The sequence below is a fragment of the Ciona robusta genome, chromosome 11 (genome assembly GCF_009617815.1).
Source record: "Ciona robusta chromosome 11, ASM961781v2".
Lineage (NCBI taxonomy): Eukaryota > Metazoa > Chordata > Ascidiacea > Phlebobranchia > Cionidae > Ciona > Ciona robusta.
The window spans coordinates 3,338,947-3,366,342 of NC_143245.1; the positions used below are offsets into that span (position 1 = coordinate 3,338,947).

A 27,396-nucleotide genomic window follows, 5' to 3' on the forward strand; every position below is an offset into this window, starting at 1 on the left:
ACATCATGATGTTTGACGCAATCAGACATATAGCGACGCCAACAGATGGTAGAAATGTACCTTGAAACGGTATAAAATGAGTGTACTAAAATGTGTTTAGTATTTTGCCCCGAAACTTTTTTCAACTGTATTTGTTTCTACCTATTGCGCAGGCACATGCGCCCGGTACAAATATATCAGCCGGAACGAATATATCACGACACCGAGCACTATTGCGCATGCGCCCGATGTGGCGCATACAGTAGGGTCGGATCAAATATAATAACGACAACCGTACACGCCGACAATATAGAAGACAGAAAGTCAGAAATGTTACTTGAACAGGTGCAAATGTAATTAATAATTTTTTTGCCTCGTTTCCCAGCAGGAACGTAAGTCGCCCACTGCTGTAAACATAAGTCGCCCACTATTGCTGTAAGCGTTGTGGCGCATGAGAACCTTATGATTGCCCGCTATTATATTAACCAAGACCAACAAAACATATTCATAGTTAACAAACATCCTTACGCATTGACCGTTGCCTATAACTATTACAACGTATATACTTTCTGTTAAAAGTAACATGCAGCCAGCACATACGTGACATGGTCTATAAGCAACATAAACTAAGGAGCGTGTGCATATATAGCTAAACAAACTCGGGCTCGAATTAGTAACTAACATGCACCGTCTGAATATATAACGAAACTGTGATGTTCTGTACTATAGTCATACATTATAGACCCTAGTTGACGTGTAAGTAAACCCCATTGTATATACTGTTTGGCTTCTATAAAAGATTCTTGACGTATACTTACCGCTGTTGTATACTTGTTGACAGTTTGCTTTCCAACAATGACCTTCTGCCAGCAGTAGAGATAATATTAGTGGCAGGGAAAAGGGAAACATTTTAAACAATCATTAGAAAGTATGACGTAAAATGCCTGGTAGATTCATAGTCTGGAAACACCCATAGAAAGTCGCAAACAATTTTAATCAATACTATATTTGTACATCTGTAGAACATAGGGAAACTTAGAAACACAAGCACACACCGATTTGGCTATTGATACAGTACTCCGGAGTCGGGAGGAATACCGTAAACAAATCCCATATTTTCTGATTGTGTTTTAAACATTTAACAAAACCCTTTTAAATTCGTGAGGGTGCGGTTATATATTTGTGTGATTATTCTTTATTTACCAACATATGGGACGAGAAAAGAGAATAAAAACACGTCCCACCTCAAATAGTAGTAGGCCTAGGCTACGCATAAATGTCCAACTAAGTACTGCAGGTCGCATTTATACATTACCAGTTATAAAGTAATTTGTACATTACCTGTAATATGACAACATTAAACAACGTGTTAATTGTGTATAGCCTGCCACTTATACTGTGTATTAACTATACTGACTTCTGCGTTTAATGAGGAAATGTCTGTACCCCGCGTCATGCTAAGTCTTGACTACTGCAGGAAATGAACTGCTTCCGTTGTAAACAAACAGTTAAATGTGTCCTTACAACTGGATTTTGGAAGTGTTTGATTCAATTGTATATTCGGTTAACACTATACAGATGCACATTGTATAACTTAGTCCTCCAGTAAATCACAAACTATTTAGTATAGTAGGGTGGGGGAAGATGAGACACCTTTGTCACATAATATCCAAATATCCTGATCGTGTTTTAAACAATTAATAACGGTCTATGGGAGTCGTGGAGATACAGATTTATATTTCTTTAAATTGTCTTTGTTTACCACCAAATGGAACAAGAAGCCAGCCCAACTGTACATATCTATGTAAACTATAAGCTTAATAAACTGTACATGAAATCACAATGTTGTAACTGCTGATTGTGACTGCGGTTATATACTCTGCATATAAGACATAAAAATTAAACGGTTCTGTACTACCACAAATCCTGCAGCTTAAATTCTGTGATCGGGTTACATAGTAAATGCTTATAAACAAAGAATTTTCACACAAATGCGAAATGCCTGTAGCCTACACTCACCACGCAAATCCTATAAGAATGAAACCAATGGAGCACATGTCACGTCAATTAGACCTACACATCCGGTACGTACAGTGACAGAGCTTATCTACGCAGTCAACACATTTTAAAACCTACGTAGTTTACTATAACTCTGACTGAGCGATGCCTAATATATACTTAAATTTTAGTTTTCACGCACAATATATTCTCTGCTTTCTGGATTTACTGCTATTATTAACTTGAGCATCTTTGAAAGTGGTTAAGATTAAGTTACCTCAGGAACTTTTAAAAACATCAACGGTGACAGTCGGTACAACACGGATTCTCTGGTTTATATATAGTAGGCTACTGTAGTTTAGATGGGATATAAATAGTAGGCCTTTGTTTTAGATTTAGACAAAACAACGCTTCTTACAGAGTAGCGGGGCTAGGATTTTATAATTGTGCAAATACTTTTAGATTACTAGGACGATAAAGAGAATAAAACCAATTCCCCCTTTCCCCGCCAGAACACTGCAAGTTTTGAACCGCTGTAATGAATTATACTGTACTAACTGCTAAAACTCCGAGCAAACACTATCTAATGTGATAATTCTTCATATAACTCATCAAAACTGTCTACAAATCGTACAAGCGCTGCAAAACCATCCGCCTCCAGTTTCGAGAGAGGCGTCGACGGTGTCCAGGCCTGTTATAGAGGGCACCATGGTCCAAGGCTCATCATTGCTACCATTGTGGGCGTGTTTGTCCTTGGGCAAGACTTACCGGCAATTGCTCTAACCCAGTGGTCACTAATGGGTTGTCTAAATTATCAGCCACAGCCAAAATAAATAAAAAAATTCACAAAATAATCACCTACAAAGTAACACACTTGGTAACTCGTAAGCTGTATGAACATTCGTGTTATAAAGACAGTCGTTTCCCGACCTCGCGAAGATAAAGTAAGTTACATCCATTCATTCAACAATGATAACTTGCGACACTCTTGTTTGTTCGCTTTTATCTCTTTTCAAAGCAACGTACCACTGCATGCAACACAGGATTTTACAAGTCGAGTTTTTCTAAACACTATTTTCTTCCTAATAAGTTACGTTGATTTGAATAATAAATAAATTAATTACAAACTCACTGTTAGTTTGACATAAAATAATAATAACTTTGTATGTGATGCGAAGCATGTAAGCATTTTATTAGTGGACAACAAAGTGATAACAAATCATGTACATTTACTCGAATCTGATAAATTCATAACAAAACAACTTGTCACTAACGACTAGTGCGGAATAGAAAGTGGAACAACATGGTACAAAGCACAAATACATAAAAAAGAGGAGGTTTGTGACGTCTCTTTATGTAGAAATATCTACGGTGATCAAAGCAATGTACGAAAGCATTAAACATGTACAATCTTAGACAGCAGCATTGTAAATTGCGAAGCATAACTAAATGTAGGATGTTTTCTAAGCTCTAAGTGGGGACAAAGGGCTTATACTGGAATTAACGTGTAAGAAAATCACAAACTAGTTCATGGAATAAAGGGTGAGTTGTGTGGATTGCTGCAATGTGAATGGTTCACAATTACTGCAGTAGAGGTCTTACACAACACTTCATGTACATGAGCAAGAAAGTAAAAGATCATTTAAAAGTGTGCGGTAACCATATTAAGATGTATTAAGAGAGAAGCGATGATACAATTGTGGAAACACAGTTTGCAAGAGTAATAAATTGGCAAATTAACAATTTTTTATAAAGCGATTCCGAAAAGCTACCGTCTGTAATACGATATACTAATTAAGCACCAAAAGTAAAAACATGGGGTACTATGGTTGGAATAATAAAACCACCTAAATGAGTTCTGTTTTAAACCATATTTTTAATATGTTACTTTACATATTTATGGTTTTAAAATATTCGAAAGCAATTTACAAAATTGAGAATACGCTATGAAAATTTACAGCTGTTCTGGCACTTATTATTGGGGTAACCCTAAAAGGGGGAATGTGAATAGGACTTTGAAATGTTGGTTCACTAAATGGTAAATGCTAAAACATCTCTATTAGTATTAATAATACTTTTGACAGACACAGCACAAGTAAATTTACAATGAAACTTATTTTACAGATAACTATATGGGCGGGATAACAAGCAGTAATTGACCAGGTGAAAATCTCTTTCCTTAGTGCATACTGAACAACATGTTAATGCTTATAATTCATTATTCTAAACCAACCCTCAAATTAAAACTTTGAATGTAATAGTAGTAAAATGAATAAATTAAAAGTTAAAAAAATAACAAAATTTGTTTAAAAAATATGAAATTACTTTATACACCGAAATCAAAACCCAATAATGTTTTCTGTAACTAAATTCATGATAAATGTGAGCAGGCAAGCGATGAGTTTGGAAATTTACAGAAACAAGGTGTGTGTTTATATCTCATCGATGACCAGAGAGTCAACGATTTGCCCTTTTTTAATCACGGACAGATCTGATGTTTTGCCTGGCAGGAGAAGCAGGAGGTTGGCTGCAGCCATGCTCTGTAGGCGATGTATGGATTGGTTTCCAGTAACATCAGCGAACGGCACAACCTCATTCTTCTCATAACGAACAGTTGCTCGTTGGCATTCAGGTGTCGGGCCAAGGTTGATGTCGCTTGATACCTATGTGGTAAAACCAATGGAAATTAGATAAAGTTATTATGGTATATGTCAATACTTGTTGTTATTCATAACCATGCCACCCATATTATATATATGACAACCTAAATCAGAGACTTGCATCCTAACAAAAAGTACCATGTTCGATGCTATTACAGTTGTAAGAGTATATGTTCTTGGAAAAATACTAACTAAAGGATTTTTCAAATTGTCAGTTATACAGAAAACAAAAACCGATAATCCAAAAGTAACATGGTAAGGGGTCACTGGGATTATGAAATAAGATCGGGATTATAACGACTGTGCTCTTCACCCACATTAGAATAAATAAGTTTCAATTAGCCATAAGAGCATATAGTCTCACCCGGGATTTGATGATTTTCCGTTCATATGTTTTGAATCCAGACAGCTTTTGCAAACACGGTTTTACCAACAAGTAATAAGCAGTTAAAGCTGGTACAGGAACACCTGGCGATGAAACATTTAAAAGAAGAACTGGTCTGTATAGATTATATTGTTTGGATAGGCAGATAATTGCACTTAGATTTGTTGCAAAAATTTTCAAAGGCATAATGGAAATATATGGTTTTATGTTAACACACAATTTATAACATGTACCGGTGTTTAAAATATAAATCACAAGTAACCAAAATAAACATAATTTGATCCACACATTTTTTTATATATGGAAGTTAACATACCGGGTAAACAAAAAAATAATTTCTTTGAAGCTGCAGTTTTTAATGTTCCGAATGCAGCTGGTGCTCTGTTAAGGAAAAGATCTTTATTAACATGTAAATATTTACTGTGGGTTATATATAAAACAGCGCAGGGTATTTTTACTTTAATCTACAAAAAATATTTTATCGGAGGATTTATACAGATACTTGGTTTAATGCTTGGTGTTACCACCATTGTGGCGTTGAGTGAAAAGCATTTAAAGTTAATCACCAAGTGATTACTGATGGGCTGTCAACCATATAAGTCATATCGCTGGTAACTTGTAAGCATCCACAAGAGTATAAATAGGATACCACTGTGCGAATAAAATTAAACATGACCTTCAAAACAAAACTCATACCCAGGTTTAATGTTTACTCTTCCAAAATGCAGTGTCCCTCCAATTTCCTGTATAACTGATTTGACGATATCCTTATCACCAAGAGAACAACCACCAGTTGAAATCACAGCATCAGCTGTATTGCAATAACTTGTTAATACAATTTAAATATACAATGCATAGCATGAGCATGCAAAATTACCATTCTGGTATGCTAGAGTTAGCATTTCCTTCACTTGAGCACGATTTGAAGGCAATATACCATAGTCAATAGTTGGGTAACCTTGATTGCGCAATAGCATCAGCAGTGTTGGACGGTTTGTGTCTCGAATTTCGTCCAATCTTACATTTTCTTTGTTTTGATCCACAAGCTGGAAAATAGCTGTTGTAAATAAATAGATGTGTTTTGACATTCAAAATTTCATTACCAACTGAATAGTAAATTACTTCGAAGGGAGCATTTATCCGACTTTTAATAAAGCTAAAATTCGTACTCCAGAATACAAATTTATGACTGCAATCAAAAAGTATTAGCTCATAAAAAACTTAAGAAAACATGTTTGCCTAACTTTAATTATAAGCACAAAATCCAGATATTAAAATGTCTTCCATAGGTATTTAGTAACCGGTCTACACATGCCAACATACCTTATTACCAATAGAAAATACTGCAACCACTGGCAGCTTATAAACAGGAACATTGGACACACCAGCAGCTGCAAGTACGCCTATTGAGATTTGATTTAGTTTTGTCCCTGCAGAGTAGATGAGATCTCCTTTCTGAAGATCACATCCAGGATCTCGGACAGATTCTCCAACTTTTACCAACTCATTGACACGAATAGCTAGTTCGCAATCGCCCTGAGGGTCACAAGCTCATATATGACTATCAGCGGCAAAACAAACCCAAAGTTATTGGAGAGGGCAAGTGGTTTTTTTAAGTAATCTGCTTATTGCAGGTGGGGTGACAGTTGCCATTGCCAATGACCAATTACTTGTGCTCCAATAAAGTAAAACCCTTGTGTTCAAATAATACAAAAACCTAAATTTCTTAAAAGTAATATTTTATTTACCATTTTGCAACAATTGGCATCTGACAAACTAAGAAATTATCACATGTTCGCTTGTGGCTATCCCAATAATATACCAAAAGCCACCAGCTAAAAACCGTAATACATAACTTACATCTTCTGCCTCTTGCAAAACAGTTGTGTCTTCAACTTTGACACATGCATTTGATCCTGGGGGCATGGTATCACCAGTATTTACTCGCAAGCATTTACCAGCTGAGACATACACAGGTGAGTTTCCAAACTGCTTGTTGTTTATAACTTCCAAGTCTCCAGGTACATCAAATGCTGAAAAATGTAATTCAAAGTTCTATTTCGCTCTAGATTTCTATAGATGAATAAATGAATCTTAAATCTTATATTCTTATTTATCCCCGCATGGTGGGCTATGACAGTCCCAATAACATGGGTGTTATGTTTTATACTATTTTTTTACTTCTTTTTTTAATTAAGAGCAAATTGTCTTGATGAAAGACACATATGTCCACAATTGTCCACCAGCCTCAAACTTATACCCTCGTTAGGGCACTAACCAATGTGCCACAGAACTAGACTTTATAAGTAAGAGATCCCTATAAAAATGTTGTTATGTCTTGGAACTAATATTAAACCTATGGATTAAAATAAAGTTTATCTCCATCTAAGTTTATTTTTTTCTCTCTGGTCATAAAACATCCTCAACTTTGCCCCAAAATTTAAGAATATTCAAGTAAGTTTTCCATTCTATAAACAGCAAAGCAGCTTACCAATGACAGCATAGCCATCTAAGATAGAGGTTGGCAGGACAGGAATGGATTGTTTTGAAGTCACATCCTCGGCTAACGTATAATACAGAGCATCTGTAAAGTAGGTGAATAAATGCCATGAACACAAGTGTCATATTGCATGTACCAGGCCAAGCTTACGAGGTACCAGACTACCATCATGCCAATGGGTTTATAACTTTGTGAAGGATTGATTTTTCAGTTTGGCTGGCTTTTTGGTTAACCTATTAGTAACCCTTGGATTGGAGCAATGCCTGTTAAAAATGTTTTACCACATTCGAACACAATGGTAGCAGCATCAATCATTAAATTAAAACTGATAAATTATGGTTACAATGCAAGCGCCTGGCCACTAAGCCACTGCTCAGGAAATAACAAATGCATAAATGCTAATTTCAAATTGTATATGCCAGCATACATTAGTATTACACAATATTGACAAACAACACTTTTTAAGACACAACTTTTCCAATTTTTATTTACAGTTTTAGAGAAAAATGAATAAGCAAAAACAATTTCAGTCATTGAAAAAAACCCAACTCCACACCTTTCACTTTTGTTGTAGTTATGCTTGTTGGAACAGTATGGTAGAGAACCAACCCAAACGCTTTCTCTAAGCTGACTGGTGGATAAGGATAAACTCGAGCTCGTCGAGCTGTTTTTGGTGCACCCAATGATCCAATATCTGCAAAACACATTAAATAGTTAAAAAAAAGGAAAAGGTTGAAAAGTATTCCACCACTGTGATAATCAGTTCATAAAAATAGCAAGTAGCAAATATAAAATAAATTTTCTACCTGAAACACCACTGTCGGAAAAGTTTTCTTGGAACGGGTTTTCAGCAAAACTGCTCACCTAAAAGAATAATCATACCACAAAATAAAAAAACAATGAATAAACCAAACATCTGGTGTTAAACTTTTAAACAACCATTAACCAGTGCATCACTAATTTTTTACACATAACTACGGATTACACAAGTATTTATCAATTCTGAAATAAAAACAAACACAGAGCATCAATCCAACCAATAATTTTAAAATGTTAAAAAAACATACAGTTCAAACTTCTCAAACTTTTAACAACTCATAGCTAATAAACTTGATTCGACAATCATTTTAAAAATATTAAAACTGAAATAACAACAATAATATTTAATCGCAAAAAAAACACAACCATGTTATCAAATATTGGAAAATGTAAAACTGAAAAGGTTTAACGATCACATAAACTATTTTTTTGACAATATTAATTTTAAAACAAAATGGCGCTATTTAAGGTTTTCACCTATTACATTAAAGTTAAAAAGTCTAAAATGTTGAAAATATGAATGGTCTTATTTATTAAAATAATGTGTATTATAAGAATTTATATATTTAAAAAAATGTTAATGTTTATTTTTGTACATCCAATAAAAGTTCGTCACTTTTATTTTGGGGTTTTATAATTTTAAAGGATTTTAAAACCAAAAACTTGTAAAATATTACAAATATAGATATAAAGAGAGTTTATTTTTTTGATAATCAGCCATTATTAGGCCTTTTAAAAAAGTGTTATCATTTGTTTAAATTTAAGTTCACCAAAAAAAGTTTAAAATATATATACGATTTGTTATACTCATTGGGACAATTTTCTGTTCTTGTAAAGCGTGAAATCCCCCAAAATTAATGCTAATTGTGTCACATATTATGTGATGCTTCTATTACTTACCACTTGTACCTGATTTATTTGAAGCAAGTCATTTTTGGATATAAGGTTGCTGGAACGATTATCTTCAGATTGAGCGTCATAGTGTGTATCACCATTGCTATTTAGAGATGAAGCATGGTGTATATTTTCAGAAACATGGTGGGCATCTTGTTCTTGGTTTATATCAAACTCTGTATGGTGCATGTCAACTGGTGTGTGGTGTATGTCAACTGGTGCGTGGTGTATGTCAACTGGTGCGTGGTGTATGTCAACTGGTGTGTGGTGTATGTCAACTGGTGCGTGGTGTATGTCAACTGGTGCGTGGTGTATGTCAACTGGTGCGTGGTGTATGTCAACTGGTGCATGGTGTATGTCAACTGGTGCGTGGTGTATGTCAACTGGTGCATGGTGTATGTCAACTGGTGCATGGTGTATGTCAACTGGTGCATGGTGTATGTCAACTGGTGCGTGGTTTTCCTCTAGAATCTGTGAATCAGTGGAAAGAAGACCACTGGAAAGGCTAGTTGGTATCTGAGAATGATTAGTGCTAATTGCAGAAGAGACAGATGACGAATCCAACGTTTGAGAACCATTTGTTGATCTTGGTTGATTGCTAGATGATGTAATTTTAGTCTGCGATAAAAATGAAGCTATCAAATTGATGGAAAATGAAAATAAAGCAAAATACAAATGTGAGTGTCAAAAAAAGATCTTCTGGTAACAAATTGACATTGATTTTAATACAAACTAATATTTTGTCTGATAGGCATAATTTTGCAAAACTATTGCTGCAAGCCGTACAAAATGTTGGTTTAAAAACAATAGAAGGCAATTTTTGGACAGGTGATCAGTTACTGAACAATACATTTTGGGTGGTAGGAGTTAGCAGTAGTGACATTAAAAAAGGTTTCACTCACTCCTACCTGTAATGTGATAGCTGGGGCTTGTGGAGTAAATGGAAGGTTAAAATTTATCAAATCATCTTTTAGAGAAGATTTTCGAGTAATGGTTTCTTTAAAGACTTGTTCCTTGTCTTTTAGCTGACCAAGCACAACAGGTAATGATGTGCTAATAGCCTCAATGCATGCCTTTAAAAAAAATAAAAAAAAAATCAATAAGGCTGCTAGTCAGAAAATTTGAACATTTGAAATTTATTGCACCTGCTGCATACCTAGTCACAATTGTAAAACCAATAGAAAATATTTTCTTAACCTATGTTTAATAACAATGTGTCAATAAAGTCCAGATTTGTTTTTTTACCCGTTGAATTTTGAAGTTTTTGTTTTATTCTAAAATTTTGTGTTTCAGTTTTAATGTTTATGTACTTAATGAATGCGCTAAATGAACCCTGCCCACTTCTTAAAGAAAGGCAATGTTGGCTACTGCTTAAAAAGGCACAAAGTGTATCCTGGTTTTTGAAATAAAATCTCATGTTCAGAGTCAGATTTAGCTAAAGTACTGAAATAGGTATGATAATTGGCTAAATAACTTTATCTGAAAAAAATTATATTGGGAAATATTGGGAACTGAACAAAAACTGTATATATATATATCACATCACACCAACAATTACATTTATTACACTAATAAAGTCACTGTTAGCATGGGGATGCCTAATTATGCCAAGTCTTAACTAGAGAAAGTCCTAATGGTAGAGTATATTTCTCTTCACACTTTTTAATTAAGACTTTGATTGTACTGAATGTACTTCATACCAGATCAAGCTGTAAAAACATTACAGTGGTGTATTTCATCATGTTTTTTTTTAATACTTGGTAAGGATATGGTTAATATGTAGACCACACTCCACAAAAAATTAATTTAAAGTGGTGAAACTTACAACAGCGGTTTGAAGGTATCCTGGCAAATTTATGATCAATGTTTTATTTCGTATACCAGCAATGCCTCTGTTATTAAAATTCAATGTTATAAGGTCACAATACAAACTACAAAAACTAGGCATATAATTGGAAGCTTTTAATATTAAACCAAGTTTTTATCCACCAAGATCTTACATGATGGAAGCTGTAGTTTAATAATATAAAATGTATTTTTTTTGCAGCTGTGAGTAATACTTCAATTTATGATTACAAAGTACACACCTGAAAACCATTGATCTTGGGTCATCTCTCAAGCACCGCATTACCATTGCAGTTTGAAGTCCAGTAGCTTCTCGTTGAACCACAGCTTGAGTAGCTTCAGGCGTCACAGAATTTGCCTTGAGGGAAATTCCACCAACAGTGATGATCATGTCAAGAGCAAGCTTATCCGACCAAACACACAGGGTGTTCTGATAATAGGAAATACAAAGTTAGTTTTTTCTGTGCAAAAACAATAAAAAATTAATAATCATTTTGCAAAAATGTAATTTTTAATTACATATTTAAATTACTTAAATTTCTAAGTATTGATAAGCAGTAATGTCCAAACTAGTAATGTAAACAAATGAATAAATGTAACTTACTTTATCCTTCCGTGGCTGAAAAACAACAGTCGTTATGACACGAGTGTTCTGTTTCATACACTTCATGCCAGCTTACGAGTTATCATGTATGTTACTTTGTGGGTGAATATTTTGAGGGGATGTTAATTTTTATAGCCCAATAAAGACCACTGGGTTGGAGCAATTGGAGATAAGTGTCTTGCCCGAGGACGCATACGCCCACAATGAAAACAGCAACGAGTCTTGTACCCATTACCTCTGGGTTAAAGGCAGGCGCGCTAACCACTTAACCATGGTGGCAGACAAAATTCATGTTGATTTATTTAGCACCTAATTAATTATCTAAAATGTGAATTTTAATGTTGGGGTGATTGGCAAAGAAAAGTACAAAGTTTTACTATGTCTTTAAATCTGACCTTACAACCACAAAAAGGCAGTAAAACTAAAATAATGGAGCATGAAAAACTTTAAATACACTTGTCAGTTGTCACTTGCCTTAATTTCATCAATATCGTCACGAACAATTTTTTCAGTTCTTATGATAACTCGAAAACTGCAAAATCAAGAATGAAACTTAAGTTTTTTGATTCAATAGTTGTACAGGAGTACTGCAAGTTGTGGGATAAGTTTATTGTCTTTAAAACGTTCCAAATGAGAAAGCTAAATATACCAAGACTTTTAAAATCGCCATGTTTGTGTTTTTTGTTGTTTTAAAATTGTATTAACATTTTAAGTGTCAGGTTATATTTTAAAATTGCCTACATATAAACTGTGTAGATCTTAATAGCTACGTCTATTTTAAAATCTCCCAATCCTGACATTGTATAAAGTTTGACTGGAGTCCAAGTAATTACCTCATTAGGTAGAAAAAACACACAAGAACAGAAAGCGCTGTTATTACTAATTAAAATCGTACAGAACATGTGGTTTCCAATCAAAAGTTTCCAATAAATATCACACAAGACAGCGCGTTCGGTTAATTGCAGTAAAGCAAAACATAGAATTCTTGTCAAACAATTTTTACTAAAACTATACATATTTTATATTTAATTTTTTTTATATGTATAAAGATTTTATAAAAATGATTTCATAATTCTTTGTTTTTAATTACAAAATCAAATATGCAAAACTGGCCGCTGGCTTAGTCAGTGACGCTGCAATTCGTTTTAACTTTACAGATAGCAAACTTCTACGTCCTAGCAAACCTACTTCGTTTGAATGAACCACATGGCTTAGTTGCTAAATTAAATATTGGTGGTGTTATTATATTATATTCTTAAAGACGCACGACAATATGAAACATGTGCGGTTGTTGGTTGTAAAATCAAAATTCTAGGATCGCCTAAAATTGCTCAAAAAACATATATATATACACTATATATCCTGAACCATTAGTTGTTTGCCCACCTAAATATATAGATTTTGTTTTGTTGCTCAATACTTACCCTTTAATCTCTGTTAAGATTGACTGAATTTTTGGGCCTGTGACGTCCTTCTTCTGAGCATTGTAGCATTTGTCATCAACTGTAAGGAAAATTTAGTAGTTTGTTATTGCTCTAAATCTAAATGAATGGCTTTTAATAATCATGGCAACAACAGATATTTTGTACACCTCTGGCCCGTCTATGGTGTGACTAGTAACCACTATTCCACCAGGATGAAGCAGGTGCTATTAAGTGACTTGCTGCAATGGGAGCAGCATCTTTTTATTGCAACTATAATTTACTTGTAAGGACACCAACAAAGATAGCTGGGCTTTTCTTGTCAGATAAAACTTGTGAAAGAGACATTCCAAGAGTTCCCCGGTCAAGTTTTGCAGTTTTCACCCAGTAGGCTGCTCCTTCTGCTTTTCTTCGTTGGTATGCCATTGCAATTGATTATTATAAATAAAACAGATTTTTATATTTTACAAGTAAATTAACTCTTAAAGTCTGTAAAATCATACTTTATTCATTCTATTACATGTTTTCTTAATATTTATTTTATAATTAATTTTTTTATACCTATACAGGAATTATGCCAACGAATACAAATGCTGGTAACGCAAAATAAAAACAAGATTAAGGAGTAATAGTATTATGTATAACATTTGAAAACTATGGTAGAGTCTTATAGAAAGCATTTATGATTATATTGTTCGTTTCAATGCGCAGACATGTAAGCCAAACTAAAACCTAGCCTAGAGCGATTTAATTTCGGAGAATTGTTGACCATTTAAGCTTGTTGAGGTAAATTGTCTTTATAGTGCGCCTTTAAATTGGGTTGTTTTTACATTTTATGTCTGAACTATCTAGCCATAAACAAATAATTGGGCACTTCTATTATATTTACAGTTATCCATACAGCATATAACACTATAGCACTTAGCTCAGTAAAACTTTCCAATGGTGGCATATGTCATAAATTATAATTGCCATTTGCCCAATACATTTAAATTGGTTTCATATATAGCCTAAGTCAACCCAAATGAATGTGGATGCAAAAATAAAATTTGTTCTACAAGATAGACAGAAATACCATAGCATTTGCATTCCATTGGCAGAAAGCACAAATATGTTTAGTACTAAAGGTATACCAATTGATAAATAACGCTATTACATAGCATTACTTATCAACAATTAAAAGTAATATTTAAACTGTTACATATGTATTTCATTTGAATTTAATATAAATAATTGAAAGTGAATCATTGATGCTACTGAAAAATATTCAATTTAATAATTTATATTCAATTTAATATAAGGCTAATATCCTAATAAACAACATTTTGAAAATTACAAAAAAAACTTGCCTTTAACCCACTGATACACCTAGACCAATTTATCAACAGACAAATTTTATCATGAGCAACAAATTCTGAACAATTATTTTAACAAAATTTGCAAAACATACTTTATAGGGAATTACACTGGAAAAAAATCGAAACCTGACCCATCTGCCATTACCAACGTTAATATTAACAGTACTCATCACACAACAATTGAGTAATATAAGGAACACAAACATTGTACCAGTGTACCACCAAAATGAAACGAACAAAACAATCTTTGCAATACTGCAATTATATGTGCAGCATTAAATGTAGCGACAATTGTGCCATCTGCAAAGTTTGCAAACCACCTGTGCCGTTATATTTGATATTAATCAATAACCATATACAAAGAAAACAAGTGCACCTGCTCTCCTAACCGTTAAAAATGAGGTGGACCTAATCCTGATTAGCCTACTAACCAGCAGGTTATGGCGATGCGAGTGGCGACCAAGCGTTGTCTACGTTTTATTTTACAACATCGAAAATACATTCGTATATGATAGAACTCGCATCCTAATGTCGGTAAAGGAGAGAGGTGATACATTCTCTCTCTTTCGCGGGTCGTACCACAGAAATAAAAATGAATAGAACGCGCATCTCTAATGTGGGTTTAGAATACAGACAAGTATGGGTCAAATACATGGCGCCCTCTATAACAGGCCTGGACACCGTCGGCGCCTCTCTCGAAACTGGAGGCGGATGGTTTTGCAGCGCTTGTACGAATTGTAGACATTGTTTTTTTTATTTAGCTTGCGTGTATTATGTTTAGATTGGCCACCAGTGTGAAATCTTAACTGAAGCTATGTTTGTTTAAGACACACAAGCGTTTTAGCAAAACTTTTCTAACTATAAATATTCTCTGAACTACAAGACCTACCACTTCCCAGTTTATTTTTGAATTTAAATAGACTGCCTGCTTTTCGAAATCCCTTTTTGGCATTTGTTTTTTTGTCATATAATCCTAATATTGATCTTAAGAAGGGGGCCCTGTCCTGCTCTATCAAAAAAAACTTGAGAAATGATTTATTAGGTAGAATAGCAGGACAGATTGACACAGTCGAGGCAAAAGGCTAATCATAGTTAAAGATAACTTTTCCCTTCTTAAACTGTTGAGTTGCACCAAGTCACATAAATTTAGAAATTGTCATTTGAGTTTATTTTTGGTTACATTGTAAATAAAAAAAACACATTTACATTTGTACAATAAAAAGATGAGTCAAATTAAAAAGAAATGCTATCCCTTTTGTGGTTTGTATATGCTGGTAAAGGCAATGTCAGTTTTGAAACAGGTTACATGTATAACAAAATGCTTGTATGCAAGATATAGTGAGAAATCATGTGTATGGCTCAATGGCTGCTTATGTGACAGGTTGTACAAGTGGATATGAACTAAGATGCAGATGATAAAACACCAATTTTCTGTTTACCACATGTAACCAATAGAGGTCAAGATGGCTGCAGTCCATTCCCAGGAACAACATATTGTGTGTCCACAAAAGTTTGTTTCCAACCGCTTAAAAAAATATTCCTTCCCTGCTTTCATTATTTCATTTGTAATTTTGTCATCATCCAGTCCAGAAAGATATATCTAGTGTACCTTTATTTGCCATCAAAATTTAAAAGGATTTTCATCATGAATGTTTTTATCTTGCCTTTACTTCTTCTTTGGCTGGACAGATAGCCAAGAATAGCACAGGCAGTTTATTATCCTGATAATGTTGTGGCAAGCCGCCAAGCCGTACATGCTTCTCACAGACTACAGAAATTCAAATGCAACTGCTTATTTAGTTGGTAAGCTTGTGTATTCTGGTGAGGCACTTGCCGGGGCATTTGATTATTTTTCATCTTCAAGAGCATCATATAAAAGCTCCCCAGTACAAAAACACTGATCAGAATGACCTCCAAGATTGACAACACTGATGACTTGACATTCTTAGGTGAAATATGCAAACATTGGAATCAAGGCAAAGAAATGTGATCTGTCCAGCTTGCGTAATGTGTATGCAATATGCACCTTGATTGTTTCCTGTAACCCATGTATAACAATGCTTGCATTTATCAATAATGATGAGAGACTTTTTCCTGTGACAATGCAGAGAAACTTTGCCTTGCTGTATAATGTTCTTCTTGTGTGTATACTTCTTCTTGCATTTTGAATTCTCGCCATTTTTATAAGCTCTTCCAGTGCTGTATGGGCTGGCAGTTGGGCCTTGTAATGCCTTTGCAGTTCTCACTGTTATCTGTAGCGTGATGTCGTTTTGTCGAATAAACTAGGTTGTAACCTGGACTTGTCATAGAGTCATTACTTTTCTGCTGGAGTCGGATTTCTGTTGAGCGAGGTGCAAGTTATGCAATCTGTACGCCAATGCACAAACGGTCGAAACCGTTGTTATGACTATTTCTTGCTGCTTCTTTACCACACCCCCAATAGTTTTAGCCATAATGTTGAAATACATTTGGAGGGCCACAGATTTTGATAAAGATGATTCCAGTGTGTAAGTTAACACAAGGGTTTCAATATTTTTCAACATGTAAGTGACCATTACAGTTTTAAAATAAATATTCCTCACTGTCACGTACTCAGCAACATTCTTTAAATAGATGGTGTAAGTCAATTACACCTCACTTAGGTAAAGAACCTGCAAAAAAGATCCATAAAATGACTTAAGTTCATTTTTGAGTGGTATGTAGGCTACATTTTAAGAAATCTTTGAATTTTGTAGTTTTAAAACACAGTGCAGCAGCAGAGCATGTATAATATAACTCCTGGCGATAGACCTTACTTAATCAAAAAACCTTATGATTGCATTAGGATTAACCTCATGGGTGCGATTGGAAAATCTTACACCGGCGGCCATTCGTTACTGTACTTAAACACATATATAAATAACCAACTGTCTACTTTATACACATAATACGCGTAAACTGAATAATAAATTAAACATTCATACTGTATTAACTGCTAAAACCACAAGCAAATACTATCTAATGCGATAATTCGTCAAATAACTCATCAAAACTGTCTACAATTCGTAAAAGCGCTGCAAAACCATCCGCCTCCAGTTTCGAGAGAGGCGCCGACGGTGTCCAGGCCTGTTATAGAGGGCGCCATGGTCAAATATCTCAAATCATATGAACATTAAATTTTCTAAAAATGTTCGCGAAAATATAAGCTGGTTCGTGCGAAAATTCTATAAATATGTTTTTATGACGAATATTAATATTCATAAAAAAAAACAAATTAAAATTAATAATTATTTTAATAAGAATGATATGTTAATGGCGTACATAGATGTGTGCGTAAGTTATATTTTCGCGAACATTTTTAGAAAATTTAATGTTCATATGATTTGAGATATTTGACCCATACTTGTCTGTATTCTAAACCCGAGCCCGCATTTTTTTTTGAAAAAATTAAAGTTTCATTTTTTAGATATTACGTAGCGCTATAACATATTCCAAGCTGGTTCGTGCAAAAATTCTATAAGTATGTTTTTATGACGAATATTAATATTCATAATTAATATTTTTTCGATATTTATTTTTTTTATTTTAGAAACGGTACCGCTGGGGTCTAGTTAGTACAGTGTCCAAATTTTAGGTTGGTGGCAACACAAAAATAAAAAAAGAGTAGAACGCGCAACTGCCCAAACCCGTGATATATTCTTTTTTCTATTCACGTGACCGCCAACTATGTCCCCATTTCGCTTCGTCTCCATTGTAAAAGATAGGCGCATAGTATTTTTGGGAGGTTTTAGCTGTTTATTTTAGAAACTACACTAACTATTTCAGTTTATTAAGCCAGTTTAGTTTTTGGTAGATTAACGTTTACACTTAAGCACTTGTTTAGGAGATTTAATTATTTAATAAATTTAATTAAAAATTTTAAACACACGGTTTGTTGGAAATGTTTGGAAATAGTTATTTTTACCCATAAACTTAAATTAGGTCAAAAAAAAACGAAGAAAAACTACATAAAACGCCCTGGCTTCCTTGACTACTATAGTAAACGGGAACGAGTCGTGAAAAAGAGAGTGTATCATGCTCTTTCCTTTACCGACATTAGAGATGCTCGTTCTGTTCTTTTTTATTTCTGTGATATGAACTTGTAACAACAGAAAAGTGAAAATCTGGTGCTACGAAAACGTAACCAACAAAAATCAAGTCCAACCACTAGTAGTAATTGAGAAATATATTTCGCCTAAATGGCATCGTCAGTCTCTGCAAAAGAAGCGTATAAAAATATAGCAAAGTAATGGAATGAAGAAAACCAAGGAACACAAACACCTGCATCTACGAACATTAAAAACAACAGAACGGGAGAGGCACGCTGGACAAACAGAGGAAAGCAGAATGGTGTAAGCTAGGTGTAAAAGGCGACAAGGAAGCGAGATAACGAAGGAGCGTGCGTCGGATAAAATAATAAGGCGAAACGGCAAGTAAAATAAACAAGATGGAAAGTAAAACGCGGCCAAAAGCGAAAAACAACCAAAAGCGAAAAACAAATGGCAAAATAGTGGAAAACTATTTGATACGAGGTAGTATCATCTTCTTGATATTAATGTTGGCCAAGATTTTGTTGTACCACTTGTCCTCGCAAACATCTAGCAGATTCGCCGGTGGCTGTTCCACGAACTTGACATTATAACATTCTGCTATAGGTGGTTTTCTAACGAATATGTTAGGATGCTTGCACACATAATGATGAAGGAGTGCCGTCCCGTCATTGACCTCGGTAGCATCAAACGATCTCCACACGCTCCTGTGCGCCGTCCAGCGGGTAGAGAATTTATTCTTGGTTTGGCCTACATACTGACTATCGCAAAATTTGCAAGTGGCCACGTATATGCCGTAGCATTTGCAGTTGAGGGTTTGTGTGAGGCGTACCGTACCTCGTGGCGTAGAAAGTTGCGTGTTGGTTGTGACCATGCTCGTTTTGTGCTGGCCGTGCATGCCACAAAGGGCACAGTGGCCACATGGATACGAACCGGGAGATTTAAAGTTATCCTTAATTCCCATGCGCAATACGCCTGTAGTTTCGTCAATATATTTTGGAGGTTCGGTGGTTTTCTGTAGGTAACGAGAGCCTTGGGTTGCAATTGCCTCTCCTTATCTGATAAATTGACTAGGTGTGGGAAGCCCGTAGCCCAAACCAGTATTGTAGGATGTTCCTTGGTATCTGAAGACGTGTTGAACTGGTGTTTCCCAGTTTCAGCTTGTCTTAGAACATCGGTGATTAAATCTTTAGGGAAGCATGATGCTAACGCCTTAGATTCAAGTCGGCGCAAACTGTCACTGAAATCACTGTACCTTTGATTAAGTCGTCGCAGTCGAAGGGCCTCTGAAAACATAATAGATCTGAAGGTGGCTCGCGGGTGATGTGAGGAACCATGTAGATACAGTCGTTGTGACGCAGTGGCTTTTGTGTAATTGCGCGTGATGAAATTAAATGGTGACATTGGGTCAATGACATGGTCCACATCCAAAAATTCAACACGTCCGCCACATTCCTTTGTATTCGTTTTACGAAATGTGAGTTGAAGGCCATACCTTTGAAAAGTTTCTTTAAAGGTCGACTCGATTTCCACAGTGGTACCATCTCCAAACGATATGAATAAGATGTCATCTATATATCTTTTGAATACTTCAGCCTTCTTTAGAACTGGACAAGCAGATAATAATATGAAGTGCACAGCTATGTTGGCCAGTGAGACGAAGTTGTTATCGCCAGTGACAATCCCTTTTTTCTGATTGTAAAAGGTATCGTTATGCCTTAACACGACATTCTTTTTTTTTATTATTATTATAAAAAGGCGCAACAAGCACAGTTAGTTGAAAATACACTGCAGCGAATAGAAAATACGATGTATAATTGACTTTTAAAAGCTACTCCATTTTAAGTTATGAACATCTTTCTTATTTTTGCTTTTTGCTATTATCCATTCTTCGTTTTTCATTCTGTTTACATCACTTGGGAACATGTGCAATCTCGGTTCATTCTTTGCTACTTTGGAGCGGTATACACAGAAGCGAGCACATAGTAGTAAGCAAGAGACTAACGGATTATCACTCACACCAAAAAGAAAATGTTCATCTTGAAATACAAATGGAGTGCGTAAAGTGGCACATATCCTGTTGGAAACTTCTTTCCAGAATAAAGTTACTTTAGGGCATGTGCAGAAAATATGATGTACTGTTTCAGTGTATCTTCACAAAAAGCGCATTGGCCTGAGTCAACAATTCCGAATTTGAATAGTTTATGATTTGTTATTATCGCCAGGTTGTATAGCTTTATTTGGAAGGAGCGGAATTTTGTTTTCAGGGTACAAAAGTAGTTGGTTTTGTATACCTTTTCACAATCAGGGTCGATATTTGGTAACGTGGCCCACGTTTGACCCTGTTTATTTGTCTGATCGCAGGATATATTCACTAATGTCATATATAGATGTTTGGTTTTATGGCAGTCCATCGCCGTTTTTAGCAGTTTTTCGGGGTGTTCTCTATATTCTGTTCGATTTTGGGGCAATTCCTCCTTGTCCCATTCCTCCGGAATAGCTTTTATAAGCCGGTTATAGCTCCAAAAATCTGTCTCCTTATATGGGACCTTCCATTTTTTTATTATTTCGTTGTATCCCATGTATTCGCCCTTCTCGTTGATGAGGTCATGATAGGAGGAGATTATGTGTTAAAAACTGGCTGATTAAAAAGCTTTGTTGTTTTGTTTTAATTTTTGGGTTTAACCATATTAGCCGTGGGTCTGTATAATAGTCCGAGATAACCACTTTCTTAAACAATCGCCGCAGTAGAACTACTGATTTGTATAAGGCGCGCAGTGGAAATATGCGCAGAAACTCAGCAGAGCCATCTCTCATTGGTGATAACATAGCGACAGTCATAACGTTTTGGTCAACAAACTCTTTTTCAATTAATTTCCAGGGAGCGTGGTAATTTGGGTCTAGCGCGTTTCTAATCCATCGTAGGTTTAGTGTTAAAAGAGGTTTCAATGTCGATCATATACCAGCCCCGCCTCTTTCTATGTCTGTGCACATTTTTGTTCGATTTATCTTTTCCCACTTAGATTTCCAGATGAAACGAAATAATTTCTGTTTTAATTTTTTAATAAACGCTTGCGGCGGTATTTCGGGTAAGACTGTAAGTTTGTAGGTGAGGATGGGAATGATAAGGGACTTTATGACCGTTATTTTCCCGAGAAGCGTCAGCGCACGACTAGACCAGATGTTTAAGCGTGTGTCGACTTTTTTATCATAGTGGCGGAGTTAAGCGTGAAGATTCTTTTACTTTGTATTTCCAGTGGAACGACAACCCCGAGATATGTTATTTGATAATTAGGCCATGCGAGACCTTCATTACCCATTGGGCGCAATGTACAATCCCGTTTCGCTCCTACGTAGAATGCGTTTGATTTATTCAGATTAGTCACAGAGCCAGAAGCATGACCAAAACGTCGTAATATTTGGAAAATTAGATTAAAATCCTGTAGATTGCCTCTCGTGTATATTACCGTATCGTCGGCCAGTAGAGAAATCTTTGTTTCATGACTATTAATATTTATACCTTAAAAGGGTGATGCTCGTAGCTCGATCGCCAGCATTTCCATGGCCATAACGAACAGAGTAGGAGACAGAGGGTCGCCTTGCCGGACACCCCTGTGTAGCCTATATCAAAATACTTCGACACATACCCGTTGTTTGTGACAGCACATTTTGGCGCATCGTACACTGTCCGAATCCACTTTATAATTCTACTACCGAATCCAAATGCTTTTAGCGCTTCGATTATATATTTCCAACTTATTGTATCAAAGGCCTTATACATGTCTACTGAAATAATAGCTCCCGGTATCTGTTTTAGGTCGCAGTACTCAATCATATTAAACATGAGCCGAATGTTATCCCCGATATATCGTTCATTTATGAAACCGTTCTGGTCCTTGTGAATCAGATCGTCAAGAAGCATTTCATGCGGTTGTTTATGACTTTTGAGATTATTTTATAATCTGAATTTAGAAGGGTTATTGGTCTGTAGTTTGTCGCATAGTGTGGGTCCTTGTCTTTTTTTCTGTACAAGTGTAATGACACCTTGTGTTTGGTTTGTGGATAAAATACCTGTTTTTTCCGAGAATTGAACGGCTTGCATGAATACGGGTTTTAATGTCGGCCAGAACGCTTTGTAAAATTCGATAGGAAGGCCGTCGTTGCCTGGTGATTTATTGTTCCGCATTGAATTAATTGCGATTAAGCACTCTTTTTCTGTAATTTCGGTTTCAAGCACCGTACTTTGCTCTGGGGTCAAGCGAGGCGGGGAAAGGCTTGCGAGATGAGCAGCGATTTGTTTAGTATTCCAATTTGTGCGATTTGGCTCATATAGTTTCTGGTAAAAGTTTGCTAGTTCCGCTATTATTGCCGGTTGGTTTGTTATTTCCCGGGTATCGCTTTTAAGTCTATAGATAGTATTTTTCTCTCTGCGTATTCTTTCCAGGTTTAGAAAGTATTTTATAGTGCTTCTTTCTCCCTTTTGGGTCCAAAGCGCCCTACTCCTCACGATTACGCCCATGGTCCGCTTTTCTACTAAGGTATTAAGCATGTTCTTTTGAGCTTCCCTTTGTTGTAAAAGTTCCGTCGACGGGTTGATTATTCTCGATATTTCGGATTCTGTTTTTTTTAATTTATTTTGAATCTCTTTTTGTTCAGCTTGAAGAGCTCGTGTCTTTTCCGCGCAAAATTTGACTGTTACGCCTCTCAGATAGCATTTTAACGCATCCCACCTCAGCGTCGGCTTAAATTGTTCCGGAGGGTTAAATGTACAAAATTCTTTAATTTCTGTCTTGATCATTTTTATGTAGCGAACATCAGATAACACAGTCGAGTTCAGTTTCCAAGTACCCCTACCTCGTGGGTTAGGATCAAGCATGACCTCAAATGTAGCGATGCAATGATCTGATTTTACGCCGGGAACTATGGACGCAGTACGCAGTTTTGATAGGACGAGTTTCGAGACTAAAAAATAATCAATTCTACTAGCAGCGTATGGATTGTTTTGGATGCGCGTGAAAACCTTTAGACCAGGATTATTAAATCTGAGTGGGTCTGAAAGGTTATGAGCAGTCATGTTGGTGGTTAAAACGCGGTGGGAGTTTTTGTTTCGAAGAGTCGGGTTGTTTCTGTCTAGCGCAGGATTTAGCGTTACATTGAAATCTCCTCCCATTATAGTAGCTCCGGCATTTTGAGTAATAAGCAGTTTTTGAAATAGGTCCTCGAAAAACTGAGGATTATCTCTATTGGGGCCGTATATGTTTGTGATGGTTAATAACATGCTGTTAATCTTTATCGTTGCCATTAACCACCATCCAATAGGATCCGCAGCGTGGTTAAGCACTTCATATGATAGTCTTTTGTTAAAGAGTATTGCTACCCCCCTACTGCTGTTGGTACCGTTGGCCCACAGAATTTCCCCTTGCTACTCCATTTCCCACAGTTTTTGTTTCCCTCTCGAGTAATGCGTTTCTTGTAAAAAAAAGTTATACAGTATCGTTTGTTTTGTAAATAGCGAAAAATAGTTTTACGTTTTTTATCATTTCTTAGGCCTGCTACATTAAAGGTTGCAAAATTTACAGTCACTGGAAAGTTGTTATTAAAGTTTTCTAACACCAATATCAACATCGTGTTCATATTCGAAACCACAGCTACATTTAAATGATGTTTGTGGCTCTATTTCTTTGATATACCTTTTTCCGCAGTCGCAGTGGATTAGGCGACATTTGCATTTAGCGTTAGTGCAAGCTTTACTTAAGGGTTTACCAAGAAAAACGTTAAATTGATTGCATTTACAATGTGTGGAGTACCTTTGGCAGTTCGCACATTCGTATGCTCCATCTTCCAACCTGTATTCTGGTTGTACCGTTTTACAGCACGGCATCAGTATAGCATAGTTTCCTTGCATACTGGACATGCAGTTGTTTCACTATCGAAGCTTGTGAGGAATAGGTCGCTTCCGCAGCACACTTTGGATATCAAAAATTCGTTGCTGCAGCTCCAGCAGAAGTAACTTTCTGATTGTTCTGTGGTGAGCCCTTCCATATTGCACTTTGGGCAGTTTACCGGTAGTTTCTTTTCACTGACGCTAGCCGACTTGGCTCTAGTGTTCCTTACGTCATCAGGGCTGGGATAAGCTCTCTTGCTTCGAGCAGCGGTTGTTTCGCTCTCCATAGCAGTTGACGCCTCCTCCTGCGAGTCACGGGCTACCTGAGGCAGCGTGCTGGCGTTCTTATCTCTGACGTCAGGTAGCCTCGCACTGGCTGTCGGAGTATTCAGCTTCAGGCCGGACTCTTGCTCGAGCATGGCAGTTTCAAGACGAGGGAAGTGGCTTTTTCTCTATTTACAGTCTGCTTGTTTATGACCAGGTTTTGATCAATATTTGCATGTGATCTTTTGGCCAAAGTATGATACATAAAACTCAAGGTTGTTAACTATGACATAACTGGGAATCGTTTTTTTTTCCAAATCTTTCCTTTTCATTGTTATGTATCTAACTTCGGTCTTGAACCCATCTTTATCGATTTTGTGAGTGCTTTTAATTGGTTGGCCATATTCCTTTTCTATTTGTTCCAGCAGCGTTTTCTCAGGAAAGGGTATTGGAACCCATCCTATTACTATATTTACAATGTCGGATTCGTACGGTCGAAGGCCGTAAATTTCGTTTACTGTCGTTAACTTTTCGAAAAGATCCAGCACATTCTGCCTGGTAACACAAGTGACATCCACTTTGTTGCCTTTCATTGCTGCAATGCCGGCTATTCTGTTTTTTGTAAAACCTGCCTCTTTTAACAGAAATATTATCTCGCTTCTTGACATCAGCTTGTTCGTTCTAAACATAAGGCATGTTGGCCTTTTAAACGCTATTCCTGGTGTATATTAGCTGCCAACATCTGAGCGAAGCTGGCCCTTTCGGTTGCTGCCCTTGCGGACAACCGTCCGCTAGCCATACCAAACGTGAAATGCAGAGACTGACGATGCCATTTAGGCGAAATATATTTCTATATAAAAATTTAGGCATAAATTACTAAATTAAAAGCAAATCTTTCAAAGTTTGGCAATGAAAACATACAAAACTACAATGGGGTGAAGATGGGACCCTAAATTGAAACATTAGCAGTATTTTGCAACTTGTAGTTAACCTACCGAGTTTAACACGAGATATTCTAGATTGTTTTATGAAGCTAAATGAAACTAGTTTAATCGTTCGCGCAAGCAAACTAAAAAAATTCATTCGCTTTACTATGATTTAGCGAGCATTAAAAAATAGCACGTTACTATTTCGCGTTTTTTACCTGTTCAAAGTATACTGTTTTTATTTTACATATTTTTTTAATATTTAAAAACAGTAATCAGCCTTGACGGGCGTTTTATAAAGTCGTGATAATACTGTCAAATTGTTCTGCAACCATAGCTTCCTGATTATCATTAAATGGGGGTCCGTAAAAAGAAAAAAAGTCTCGTCTGACAAAGTGTCCCATCTTTCCCCACCCTACTATATGTTTTGAACGGGTAAAACATGAGAAATAGTTAGGTGCTAATTTTAAATGCTCGCTAAATTATATATACTAGGGTGGGGGAAGATGGGACACTTTGTCAGACGAGACTTTTTTAAATTTTCTTTTTACGGATCCCCTTAATGATAATCAGGAAAATAAGGTTACAGAATTATTCGACAGTATTATCACGACTTCATAAGACGCCCGTCAAAGCTGATTACTGTTTTTAAATATTAAAAAATATGTAAAATAGAAACAGTATGTTTTGAAGAGGTAAAAATGGGACATTTGGATATTACGCTTATTTCTGTGGTATAGTCTCGGGCCAACCCATTGTTACGTAAATAACAAATTAAACGTTATCTTATTTCCAAAATAACACAGGAATATGGGTAAATGCATGTTTTTCGGTAGGAAGACTTGGACTTAAGAATAAATTTATAGGTTGAAAAATCTAAAAATATGCGTAATTTGTTTTATGTATCGAAAAAGTGAAAAATGAGATTTAGAAGTGGTGAATTTGTGACATTTTAGTCATTTATTATGGGTAATTTCATATATTTTTCGAAAAGTATGTTTTATAAGGTAAATATAAGCTATTTTATGCCTTCCCACTGAGGGAAATCGCAAACAAAACCCAGCAAGTTCGTCATTTATTGCTAAAGTCACCGTTGTTGCTCGATTTTGGAAACAAGATGGTGATATAGAGCCCGATTATAGCGTCATGGTACAACATGATAAGCCAACAGTATAGATGGTAGGAATTTCCCCTAATACGCCAGTACGCCACTAAATGTGCTATGTAATCTTTTGCCCCGGAATGTTTTTTACCCGGTGCGTATTTATCACAGCTCGTTTTACATTTATTCCGACCACGGCCTACTAGAAAGAGAGATCTCGAGTAGGCCGTGTTCCGACCTACTGCGCAATAGTCGCTGGTACAAATATTAGAGTCGGAACGAATATATCACAACCCCGCATTAATAGCAAATGATTTACAGTTAAAAACGTTTTGTCAAGTAGTTCTTCGATTGACTTGAACTTCGCCCACTCAGGTAATCCTACAAACGAGGTTACCCTATAAATAAACTAGTATATTGTTTTGCAAATTACCAGTAACTTCAATTTATATCTGCAAACTTCTTTTTCAATTAACAGAAAAACGCATGAAAGGGTTTAATCACAGAAAAACGCATGGAATGAAAGGGTTTAATCACAGAAAAACGCATGGAATGAAAGGGTTTAATCACAGAAAAACGCATCAACAGAAAAACGCATGAAAGGGTTTAATTAAATCGGATAAAAAATTGCTCCACCCAGCGCCTAAAACAGCTTGTTTAAAATTGAAACAGTCACGCGCGAATGAATCC

General features: G+C 35.9%; 2 protein-coding genes and 2 pseudogenes across 3 annotated transcripts in view; all 4 read right to left on the bottom strand.

The window, feature by feature from the left end:
- Positions 1-1,093, bottom strand: part of LOC149728100 (uncharacterized) — a 33,612-nt gene extending 32,519 nt beyond the window's left edge. The window contains exon 1 of the mRNA XM_089888832.1: positions 798-1,093. Within this exon, the coding sequence (XP_089744958.1) occupies positions 798-888 (91 nt within the window). The 5' untranslated portion in view covers positions 889-1,093. The remainder of the gene's footprint in view (positions 1-797) is intronic.
- A 2,044-nt stretch (positions 1,094-3,137) lies between these two features.
- LOC149728102 (gephyrin-like) lies at positions 3,138-13,623 on the bottom strand. 2 transcript variants are annotated; one of them, XM_089888834.1, is made up of 17 exons: positions 13,390-13,623; positions 13,109-13,187; positions 12,159-12,216; positions 11,323-11,510; positions 11,061-11,127; positions 10,144-10,308; positions 9,251-9,853; positions 8,329-8,386; positions 8,079-8,216; positions 7,514-7,606; positions 6,883-7,055; positions 6,346-6,558; positions 5,900-6,068; positions 5,719-5,833; positions 5,339-5,403; positions 5,002-5,105; positions 3,138-4,640 (listed from the first exon to the last, which is right to left on the bottom strand). In XM_089888834.1, the coding sequence occupies exons 1-17, from the start codon at positions 13,529-13,531 to the stop codon at positions 4,410-4,412; spliced, it is 2,661 nt and encodes an 886-aa protein (XP_089744960.1). In that variant the 5' UTR covers positions 13,532-13,623; the 3' UTR covers positions 3,138-4,409. The 2 variants fall into 2 exon arrangements, with proteins under 2 accessions (XP_089744960.1, XP_089744959.1); XM_089888833.1 differs by having other exon boundaries at positions 9,242-9,853.
- A 4,139-nt stretch (positions 13,624-17,762) lies between these two features.
- LOC149728103 (uncharacterized) lies at positions 17,763-20,288 on the bottom strand (annotated as a pseudogene).
- A 3,795-nt stretch (positions 20,289-24,083) lies between these two features.
- Positions 24,084-25,463, bottom strand: LOC149728104 (uncharacterized; annotated as a pseudogene).
- Between the last annotated feature and the right edge of the window lie 1,933 nt (positions 25,464-27,396).